The sequence below is a fragment of the Diachasma alloeum genome, unplaced genomic scaffold (assembly GCF_001412515.2).
Source record: "Diachasma alloeum isolate Michigan unplaced genomic scaffold, Dall2.0 Dall_scaffold_01364, whole genome shotgun sequence".
Lineage (NCBI taxonomy): Eukaryota > Metazoa > Arthropoda > Insecta > Hymenoptera > Braconidae > Diachasma > Diachasma alloeum.
In genome coordinates, this window is record NW_021681467.1 from 34,997 (window position 1) to 46,366 (window position 11,370).

Genomic DNA, 11,370 nt, shown 5'->3' on the forward strand with positions numbered 1-11,370 from the left:
AATTACAAATGGGCACGCATTCCAATTCCTGAATCGCAGCGAGGATGGCAAAAATTTGGACATTATTCATCCGAATGTACTTTTGCGAGGTGTGAAATCAATTTGGCAATACGCTCCTCAAAGTTTGGAGGCTCCATCGACAGAAAAATACAGAGACTAGTACCAAAGTTGAACTAACCTTGAAGATTCCATTGAACCAGGTGGAAGAAATAGTTATCATTGATAATTGGACAAGGTCCAACACATTCACCGATGTCTTAAAACTTGCTCAAGTTCGTAATTTGCTACTCATTGTAGAATGTGATACAACGTGGAAAGCTCTACTAACACCCATTCATCAAGAACTCAGCACCTTTTTGTTCAACCCAGTACTCAGCGACATGAAAATTGTCATTGGAGACGAGGAGTTTCCGGCCCACAAGATCATCCTCTCTGCGAATAGCCCTGTATTGACGACTATGTTCTCTACGAATATGCGTGAAGCTAATGAAAATCGACTTGTTGCGGAGGATATTGACACTGAGGCAATGAAGCTATTTCTGACTCATTTGTACACCGGTACTTACAACACCAAGGACAATACAGAGATGATTCCCGAGGTTTTGTATGGTGCTGATAAATATGATGTGAAAACCCTGAAGAAATTGTGTGAGCTTCAATTATCAGACAGATTGTCATTAGAAAATGTGCTCAAGATTGTTGATAAAGCTGATACTTACTACGCAGGTGCTTTAAAAGACTGTTGTATTGACTTTATGGTTAAAAACAATCAAAAAATAACTACTCATGCGGATTTTGACCCGCTCTGCTTGGCAAAACCCCATTTGATGCTTCGTTTCATCAAGGATGTTTCGTCTATATCAAAATGATGTCGTCATCGATCTTTTATTTTTCTGTTCGACACGTATGAATAAATTCATCATGACCTGACATAGCTCTCTTTTTATTTTACATTTATTTGAGATACATTTTTTGTTTTCTATCATTCGGGAGGGAGAGTGGAATTAAATAGAGAATAGCATTTATCTTTAAGAACGAGGATCCCGTGCAGAATAGAGAGGAAAAATAGAAATATAACTAATGATAGCATAGAACTCCATATCTGCTAATCGCTCACATGATTCTCAATACTTCATTCACAAGAACTCTCACAATCCATTCCTATTAATTTTTGGTGTATTTTTCTCTGTAGTTTTTCATTCCATCTGTTCTCTTCTCTTCTTAAACATTAAGAAAAAAAAAACCTGGGGAAATTCGAGTGTAGAATCTGCGTACGCAAATTTTGAGTGACTACTCCTTCAGAATTGAAGAATTGGAGTGACTACTCCTCCATGGAAATTCAACATAAATTCAATAAAATCACACTGCAAGTGACCTGGGTTTTTAGTTGAATTGGATCATGAGAAAATCGTGCGCATTTAGTTTTTGACTCAGTGCTTCGTCCGTTCAATAACGAATTCATCTTGAAATGACTCATCAAGATGACTGAATGGAAAAAGCAATACTGAAAACGTGATAGTTTCATGATTACATGGAGAAAACCTGCATGAAGAATAAGAAAAATTGCATGGAGAAAAAACTTTTTCATTGCAATGAAATGTCCTTATGCCGAGAAACTCAATCTCTATCCAGAACAGCAATGTTGCCACTAGCAGCAGCACGACCAGCACCACCACGAAGCAGAGTACCACCGGCTCCTTGAGCACCACCCCGAATACGAACATGACTAGGACCACGACCACCAGCAGCCCCAAGACCATCACCAGCCCCAAGACCACCACCAATCCCAAGACCACCATGAACTCTTGCTGCACCAGGAACTTTGCGGCCTCGACCTCTACCTCGACCCTGACCGCGACCTCCACCTCGACCTCCACCTCGACCTCTACCTCGACGTCCACCTCGACCTCCACTTCGACCCCCACCTCGACCTCGGCCTTCGTGTCGAAGAAGGAGATTTCTCATCCCACGTCGAGCATTGAATAGAGCGTGTTCCATGTCTAGGACGGGGCCCAGGTAATATTCTGCAGCATCATTCCGAGGTATCCCTATGGGAATTAGAAAAATACTGATATTATCGATATGTATCAATATGTATCAAGAAGGAAGTGTGAAATGCAATGCCAAGGTGCATTCTCCCAAGCTAAAAATCAATAAAATTTGATGCTGCCATACAACTTATTCTATTCAGATATTTTGTATAAAAATTCGTCGGTTCAGATTTCCCAAATCTTAATCTATATTGAGGAATTTCTATAGAAAATGTCTCCATCGAACAAATTGGATGAAAACATGACATTCTACAGATTTCTCTTAACAATAAGAAATAGTTGTCTATTGACTATTTGCATTAAGAAACGCAGAGTAAAGCTGCGAAAGTCTTCAGTAGTATCGAACAAAAACTAATAGAATGTTCAGTAGAAATCAAGTATAATTCCTGAAACTTTACCGTGCTCAGGCCGAAAAGGCTGGGATGCAGCTAGATCAATTCTCCAGTCAGACTCTCTCAATTGTAATTCATTCAAGGAAAGATGCGCTTGTTCAAGCTGCTTCCTTCATGGGAGATTCATAATTGTAGTCATTAATTCGTCTAAATCATCCCTGTAATAATGAAATTTAATTATGAAGACAATTAAGTTGAAAGTGAATTGAAAAAGGTAGGTACCTTTTCAAAACATCGAATTCCTCCAACAGTGTTCTGACTCTCGTCGCCTCCGCTCTCGAGCCCCTATATAATAATATATTAGAGGCTTCTGACGATGATTATCGAAATTTGCAACCCATTCCTCTGCAATATTCTGCATTTTGAAGAGCAGGCTCTCTAGAGTAATGATGGGATAATTCATCAGTATTCCTCATTCAAATGATTTTTTCCGCATGCTCTAATTATTTTAAATAACTAATTTTTCCCTAGTTTCTTCAAGGGGGCGAGGGGGTCTCACTGTTATTTTTTGAAATACCAGAAGCAGTTGATGAGAAATTTCGGTGTTTTTTTTCCAATTTCTTCTTTGAATTTGAAAAAAAGTGTGGGCATATAACATCATGCAATTCTCATTTTTTGAGAACATTTATTTTTTATTCAAAAGAAGGAATTGAGAAATTCCGAATTCCATACGATTAATTAAAAACTAATTGTTTTTAAAAAATGGAAATTGCGTGGTATTCCATGCCATCGACATGGGCTTAGCCGACCGATATTAATTTTTCAATTAATGCACTTATTGAATTGATTGCTAATCGTTTGCCGATAATTGAAGTGCATTCAATAACGTTTGATAATAATTTATTGAATTATAAAAAATTAATCAACTTTCCCCCATGTGTTTAGCCAACAAACATAAAAAATGAATATTTCTTCAATTTTTTTTTAAATCGAAGCGAAATCGTTTGTAGTTTTCAAATCAATAGCTATTAATAATTGATAATGCGTTATTTCATCAGTATCAATCATTTACGGTTCAGCGTTTGCTAGCGGCAGAGTGGTCCGGGGGGTGGGGTGGTGCCAACAGTTGATGCCGTGATGTTACATCTTGTTGGGGGGGGGGTAGTAGTACAGATACGGAGTGAAATGGTAATGGCGCCCGACTATATTGGAATGTTATATTTTGAGAATTTTTTTGGAGTAAAGTTATTTTTGGAAGACTATTGGTTAAACAACTTTTTGAATTTATTGAGAAATTTAGAGTTGTGAAATAGTGCAGTGTCATAACGCTTAACATTTGGAGTATTTTGGAGTAGTGACTGATTGTGACAATGAGGACAGATCGATGTATGCCGTTTTTTCTGTAAGAACATTAAAAGGGATAATCCAACGGTAATTTTGCGAGATTTCTTTGCACATGACTTTCATTGGTGTCGGGAGTGTCTACAGGGGCAGCCAGGGACGAGAAATTATTGGCCATTCCCTCTGCATGGCCATTTTTGTAGCTGAAGACATTTCCAATAAAAAAATGTCCTATGAATTTCCAATTCTCTAAATTAAGATGCTGGACCCCAGTAAAATCTTCGTCTTCGAGTTCGGGGCTGAGTTCTATATTTGGAATGGGAAGTGAGCACCTGAGGAATGCAAAAGGCATTTCTGAAACTGGCTGAGGAACTCTGGAGGGAAGGGTATGATTATTCTCATTGTGCAATTTCTCCTGTCAATGCAGCTCAGATCATCGGGGGCGGGTAGAAGCCTCAGGATGTCGAGACAAGAGAGTCTGAGAGGCCTGGGTGGTGCCTCTCTACCAAGCTCACACACCATACTCTTTAGGGAGAAGTTCCTGAACTGGCCTAATGCGTATGGAGTTATCAAGTGCGAGCAGCTGGTGGAAAAGGATCGGGATAAGGTGAGAGGGTTTCGGTTTTTAGGGTTTATCTCGTGAGGGAGGGAAGCTACGGGGGGGGGGGGCAAAGGGCCTTTTTTGTAGCTGAGGAAATTGGCAACCGATAATATTTTATGAATTGTTGTCCTAAAGCTACCCCCTGTTGAGATAATTCGATGTTTAATAATGATTGTTTCGTTGACTTCAACAATAGTCCTGTTTTCTCCAATTTCGTTAATTATTGATTATCTCAACAAGCAATGATTTTAGGAGGAAAATTCATACGACCTTGTTTGGTGAGGAACTAAGTTTAGGGTGGATTGGGAGGTTAGAGGATCATCCGTGTGAAATAACTGTTGAGAGTCTTGACCTAATATGAACGTTAATTTATTCTCGCGTTCAAACCACGCTTTGTCAAATTTACAAAACACCTTGTCACTAGTTGATCGTACTGAATTAGTTCCAATTGTTTATAGTTTTTACACTGTTGAGTCACTGGTTAAATGGCCAAGCAATAACGTGATTTTCTTTGTATTGAATTTTTATCGCCGAGCTAATAGACGTTAATGTACTGAATATGTCTACACTCTGCGCGTTACTCAAATACGGAGTTGAAATCTAATCAAAACGGACTACTTGGCCGATCATTTTATACTGACTCGCGTTGATTTACGGTGACTCTACTAGACCTGAGCGTTGACGCGGAGAAGACCGATGATTTTTGTAATTGGCCGAGCTTGTCGACCTTGGTCTTGGAGAGGTTGGGTTGCGTTTTAAACACCCCGGGGGCATTCAACATCAGGGTTGTTGAATTACTGGTTGTCGTTCTGTTGGTCTTCTTCGTCCTCTAGTTGATCTTCTTCTGGAGGCTGTTCTGGTGGTGGTGGGTCTGTTGGCAACAGACAGAGCTTGGCGATTGGTCGATCAAACTCCGAGTGGGTCGTTTTGATGTTCTGGAGGTTTGGTGACCCGTCTGGATGCGTGCCGACTTCTACCTTGGTGATTCTCACTTTGGCTACCCTTGTAAGCCCATCTGCTCCTGGTTTCGTTGCTATGACTCTGGCAATTGGCCACTGCGTTGGTGGAAAGCTGTCTTCCATCATCAGCACCATATTGCCAACCTCTATGTTGTGTTGACGTATCTTCCACTTGTATATTGACTGGTACCGTTGAAGACACTCTTTGGACCACCTGGACCAGAACTGGTGAACTATCTGCGTCACCAGGTTCCATCGTCGAAATTTGCTGGGGTTCTCGTTGACGTATGAAGACTCTGGGGTAACTTGGAGAGGCTCACCTATCAAAAAATGTCCTGATGTGAGCACTTGGAGATCTTCTGGGTCGTCCGACATCGGACAGATTGGCCTGGAGTTTAGACAGGCCTCTATCTGGATCACTATGGTGTTGAGTTCCTCAAACGTTAGTGTTGTCTTTCCCAGGACTCTTTTGAGGTGATATTTTGTTGATTTCACGGCTGCTTCCCATTTGCCACCGAAATGAGGGGCTCTAGGTGGTGAGAAGCTCCATTGTGTCTCATTGGTGGCGAGAGCAGCCTGAATTCGTTGATTTTCTCTGGAAGCTTGGTGATAGAGCCTTTCTAGAACTTCTGCTGCGCTGGTGAACGTGGTGGCATTGTCACTGTACATGACAGCTGGAATGCCCCGTCTTCCGGTGAATCTCTTGTAGGCTCCTAGGAAGGCTTCCGTGGTCTGCCTGTTGACGAGTTCTAGGTGAACTGCTGAAGTTGTGAAGCACACAAAAACTGCAGTGTGCACCTGTCCTGCTTGTGCATTCGTTGGTCTCCACTTCAGGATCTGGAATGGACCTGCATAATCCACCCCTGTGTGGAGAAATGCTCTGGATGGTGATACTCTGGTTGCAGGCAGCTGACCCATCTGTTGTTGAGCCTGCTTCCCTCGGTGTCTGGTGCAGATAGCACAGCGCAGAATGTACGCTCTGACTGTGCCCCTGCCACCGATTATCCAGTACCTTTGTCTGGTGTAGGCCAGCGTGAGTTGAGTCCCTCCGTGGAGGGTTCTGCGATGAGCTTCTTCGATCACCAGTGTGGTGAATCTCGACTGACGTGGCAAGATTATTGGGTGTGTCTCTTCAGGGTGTAGGTCTGAGTTCTTCAGGCGTCCCCCAAGTCTCATGATGTTCAACTCGTCTAGGGTTGGTGTGAGCTTTGCTAATTGGTGACCTCGTGGTAGCTGTTGATTTCTCTGAAGCACACGAAGGGCTGAAACAAAGTACTGATTTTGTGTTATTTTTACCCAGAATAATCTCGCTTCGTTGAGTTCTCTTGTTGACAGGATTGGTCCCGGGGGCGTCGGCAGTCTCCTGAATCTGTCGATTGCCCTGTTGATAGTCGCTGTTACTGCTAGAAGCCGAGCCATCGAGCTGTACCTGGTGAGTAGCTCAGCAAGTTCGTTGACTTTTGGTGCAACTGGATGTGCTCGTGCTGGTTTCGCTTCCTTGGCCACTTCTGGGATGTCCATTGCTGGAGCGTCAATTGTTGATTGTGGCCACTCTTCAGGATCCTGATTAATCCACTCAGGTCCTGACCACCAAAGTTGATGATCTGCTAGCTGACTTGGAGATATGCCTCTGGATGCGCAGTCGGCTGGATTTTCTTTCCCACTGACGTGTCTCCAGATGGCATTCGGGAGAGTTTCCTGGATCTTGACCACTCGGTTGTGGACGAAATCTTTCCACCTTGATGCGTGGCTTCTGATCCAAGCGAGTGTTACTGCTGAATCCGACCAAAGATGAGTTTCTGCATGGTCGAGCTGAAGCATCCTCTGTGTTGAGGCTACTAGTTGTGTTAACAAGAGAGCTGCTGTAAGCTCTAATCTTGGAATAGTCATGCGCTTGATCGGTGCTACCTTTGTCTTCGCGCAGACCATCACTGTTGAAGCTGGCTCGTTGATGTTCCTGGTGCGTATGTACACCACTGCACTCATAGCTACGGTTGAAGCATCTGCGAATCCGTGTAANGTTGAAGCATCTACGAATCTGTGTAATTGAATGTTACTTTCTTTTTATGTTAAATTGAGCCATCTGGGTATAGCAACTTTGTCCAATTCTGTGAGTTCCTGGCGAAATAACTCCCACCGTTGAGTGTACTCCGTGGGGAGGGGGTCATCCCAATTACATTTGAGTTTCCAGAGATCCTGTAGGAGGATTTTCCCTTTTACGACGACTGGAGCGATGAAGCCCAAAGGATCGAAGATCTGAGCTATCTCTGAAGATAAAACCCTTTTGGTGATCGTCTGTGTGTTGAAGTCTCTGGATTTATACTTGAATGTGTCGGACGACTGATGCCAACACATTCCAGGAACTTTGGTGACTGATTCTTCAAACTGGATTACGGCTTCCTCTGTTGATAATCCGAGCTCATGCAATAGCCGTGGGCAATTGCTGCTCCATTTCTGAAGAGCGAAGCCTCCAGCCTGACAGAGTCCTTGTAGTTGCCAGACTATCTCCTTGAGTTCTGCTGACTCAGCTCCGCCGTAGATGTCGTCAACGTACCGACCTCTGGTGATTGTCTCGACGGCTGCTGGGAAGCGGTGACCCTCATCCTCCGCTAATTGTTGAAGAACTCTCAGAGATAGCCATGGAGAACAGTTGAGACCGTAGGTGACTGTGGTTATCTGATAGGAGATTTGTTGCTGTTATCATCAATCCAAAAAATTCTCTAGAGGTCCCAATCGTCCCTGTGAACTCGTATCTGTCTAAACATCTTAACGATGTCGGTGCCAAACACGAGTCTGTGCTTTCTCATCCATGTCAAGACGTCCATGGCGTTGATCTGCAATTTTCCACCAGGTTATAATATATCATTGAGTGACATACCTGATGAACTGGGACTGGAGCCGTTGAAAACGACTCTCAGTTTTGTGGTGATGGCCTCTTCTCTCAGAATCCCGTGGTGTGGCAGATACTAGGCTGGGGTAGGTTCTGGAGAATCGGGTGCTCTCTGCATATGTCCCAAAGCCTCGTACTCGTTGATAAACTCCTTGTAGAGCTGGGCATATTCCTGATTGTTGTTGAGTTTGCTGACTGTTGATTTGAGCTGTCGTGAAGCCTTGAACTTTGACTCCCCGAGCGCTTCTGCTGACGTTTTCAATGGGAGCCTTACAATGTAACGCCCTGTTGAATCTCTGCTGTGTATTGATCTGAAGTGTTTTTCACACTCCAGCTCGTCTTGTGATAGCTCTGAGTTGTCTGAACGTTGGGCTGGTAATTCTTCCTGGACCCAAAACCTTTGTAGAAGCTCTAGTAGTCGTTCATTTGGAGATTCCCATACAGCTGATAAGGAGACCCTCGTTGAGCGACCGGAGCAGTTGATTGGATCTGATAATATCCAACCAAATGCTGTTCGTTGGCCAACTAATCTTGACTGTTTAGACTTGACAACTTCATCTTTAATTATCTGCCCGTAGTTGTCAGCCCCTATTATTATATCTATTGGTCCAGGCTGGAGATACTGTTGATCAGCTAGTTGAAGGTTTTCTAGTGAGCCGATGTCGACTGATTCACAGGAAAATGATGGCAGGATTGCTGTGAGTTTCTTCAAGACGTGGGCGTTGAGTTTTACTTGCTGGGACCCGTTGATTGCCTGTAGCATCACTGACACCCTTCCTCTTGTGTGGCCTGAATTGACTCCGCCAATTCCTATTAATTCCAACGTTTCTGTTGTTCTTGTGAGGTGCAGTTGATGTACTAATTTCTCAGAGATAAATGACACCTCTGATCCTTGATCAATTAGTACTCTGGCTCTGCTGATGAATCCTTTTGGGGATTTTACTTTGACTTGCGCTGTTGCTAACAGCACTGATTGTTGATCTGCTTCTTGTTGAGTTGTTTCTGCATTCTCACTGGTCCGCTGGTTGTTGAGGTTGACTGTTGCCGTTGATGTACTGGGTTGAGCTGTTGAGAATGACCAATGAGGAGGTTATTTTGTTGATTATGCTATAATTCGTTCACTCACTCGTGATCTTATCTGTACTCTGCCCTGGCTCGACTCTTGCTGATGCAGGGACATCTGTTGATTCCAAGTCACGTCGAGTTCGTGGTGGAGCGTTGGTATACTCGCTTCCTCCATGAATTAAAGTGTGGTGGTTGCCCTGACATTGTTGACATCTTTTCGTTGAGAAACACTTCGTCTTTCGGTGAGGTCCCAGACAGCTGAAGCAGAGGCCATTGCTTATGACCACGCTGTTCCTCTTTACTGGGGGCAACTCTCTGAATTTCTGGCACTCAGCAATGAAGTGTTTTTCCTTACACATGGCACAACAGTTTCTCGGAAGAAGCCTCTCAGCGTTGCTGTCTTGTTGAGTAGCTGCTGCGTAAGAGCTCTTCTTCTTCTTCAGTGATTTCCTGTCGGCGATGTTGGTTTCCTGTGTTGCATGAAGCTCTGATCCTGCGTTGATTCCTCTGCCGCAGGCTTCGACGAATCCGACGAATTCCTTCAGACTGGGAAAGTCTCTGGAGTCTCCCAGTTTCAATTCCCACTGCTTGAGGGTTTCTGCATCTAATGATCTCCTCAGCAGGTGGGCGATCATCTGTTCAATCAAGTTCGCATCTGAGAGACCGACTACCTCTCGTAGCTGGTCTAGCGACTCGACTGCTGCTGCTGTGTTGTGGTTGAGTTTCTCCTGAGTTGCCTTGGTGATCTTTGGCAGCTCCAGTATTCGATTGAACAGGTACTGAGCCACCAATCTTGGATCATCGTATTTCGCCTTGAGCTTTTGCCAAGCCTTTTCATAATTCTGGTCGTTGATGTCCAATGTCGATATGAGAGTAGCTGGAGGTCCTCTGAGGCTGCTTTTGAGTCTAATCAACTTCTCCACTGGTGCGATTGTTGATTTGCTACCGACCAGCGAGCTGAAGAGATCTCTGAATTCCTTCCACTGGGATGGGGTGCCGTCGAAAGCCTTCAAATCCAGACGTCTGAGCTTGTCTGGGTGTTCTTGGCCTGGTGAATTGCTTGCTGGTTGAGTTTTCTTCGACAGCCGACCTTTCAGCTTACTGATGAGCTTTATACTTTGCTCCTTTGTGGCAGCTGTCTGTTCGAAGATTCCTTCAGTCAAGTAGGGATGATCGTGAGGGAGATATTCGATTATGCCTCCCTGCTGTGAGAGAAACTCTGCCCAGTAGGTCTCAAGGATTTCTTTCTGTCCATCCAGCTCTTCCACGGTGATGTCCTCGTCATTCATGATCGTGGTGGTGAGCTCCTTATAAATGTGGGTGATGCTCTCCACTCTGAACTTTAGCTGCCTCAGTAGAATCTCTTGATGCACAGTGAGACCTGCCGCGGGTAGCCCTATCATCTCCGAGTATCTCGTCTTGATGTGCTGAATTCGTTGAGTACTCTGGATGTTGGCTTCGTCTTCAGTCTCGCTGATTACAACTTTCGGAATTGTTGATGGTGGAGGTTCTGTCTTCGTTGGTTGTGCTGCTGCGCCTCTAGTATCTTGTTGATTATCTACGGCTTGTTTTTCAATTACGGTATCTGGATCAGACATGATGATGTAATTGAAATGTTACTTGCCTGAGAATTCCTTGTTGAGTGGCTTCGGATGTCGGTGATGTATCGACTGTCGATGCGTTACCAACCGTTGACGTACTGTCGATGCGTTACCGACCGTAGATGTTTGCGTTGTGTCGGTAAGGTGTCGCTTGGGAGGCCGCCTGTTGCTGAGCGCACTGGCCCAGTGTTGAGGTCCTTCGGCAATACTCGTATATCCCGAACTCTCGCGAACCTTGTCAATACTTTGAGACGCCGATGTTTACACTTCGGATTACCGCCAAGAGAAAACAATAGCACAACTACTCTTTGTCCGTTGAGATTCTGTCCGTTGACCGACTCGTGTAGACCCCGAAAGTTCGTTACACGAGGCGTCTTTTTAAATTCACCCGAATCCGATCACACTAATTACTCCCAAATCCGGCTCGAAGGACCAATGTTTGGTGAGGAACTAAGTTTAGGGTGGNCCAATGTTTGTTGAGGAACTAAGTTTAGGGTGGTTTGGGAGGTTAGAGGATCGTCCGTGTGAAA

At 44.1% G+C, this 11,370-nt stretch overlaps 5 protein-coding genes across 5 annotated transcripts; 1 reads left to right on the forward strand and 4 right to left on the reverse strand.

The window, feature by feature from the left end:
• Positions 1–380: 380 nt before the first annotated feature.
• Positions 381–869, forward strand: LOC107046411 (speckle-type POZ protein-like). Its single transcript, XM_015269022.1, has one exon. It carries the CDS (start codon positions 381–383, stop codon positions 867–869), a length of 489 nt encoding a protein of 162 aa, XP_015124508.1.
• Positions 870–1,617: 748 nt separating this feature from the next.
• LOC107046412 (rRNA 2'-O-methyltransferase fibrillarin-like) lies at positions 1,618–1,998 on the reverse strand. Its single transcript, XM_015269023.1, has one exon. The coding sequence runs from the start codon at positions 1,996–1,998 to the stop codon at positions 1,618–1,620; it is 381 nt and encodes a 126-aa protein (XP_015124509.1).
• A 3,121-nt stretch (positions 1,999–5,119) lies between these two features.
• LOC107046413 lies at positions 5,120–7,270 on the reverse strand. The gene has a single exon (XM_015269024.1). It carries the CDS (start codon positions 7,268–7,270, stop codon positions 5,120–5,122), a length of 2,151 nt encoding a protein of 716 aa, XP_015124510.1.
• A 78-nt stretch (positions 7,271–7,348) lies between these two features.
• Positions 7,349–8,109, reverse strand: LOC107046414. The gene is made up of 2 exons (XM_015269025.1): positions 8,032–8,109; positions 7,349–7,978 (listed from the first exon to the last, which is right to left on the reverse strand). The coding sequence occupies exons 1-2, from the start codon at positions 8,107–8,109 to the stop codon at positions 7,349–7,351; spliced, it is 708 nt and encodes a 235-aa protein (XP_015124511.1).
• A 141-nt stretch (positions 8,110–8,250) lies between these two features.
• LOC107046415 lies at positions 8,251–10,837 on the reverse strand. The gene is made up of 2 exons (XM_015269026.1): positions 9,301–10,837; positions 8,251–9,239 (listed from the first exon to the last, which is right to left on the reverse strand). Exons 1-2 carry the CDS (start codon positions 10,835–10,837, stop codon positions 8,251–8,253), a joined length of 2,526 nt encoding a protein of 841 aa, XP_015124512.1.
• Between the last annotated feature and the right edge of the window lie 533 nt (positions 10,838–11,370).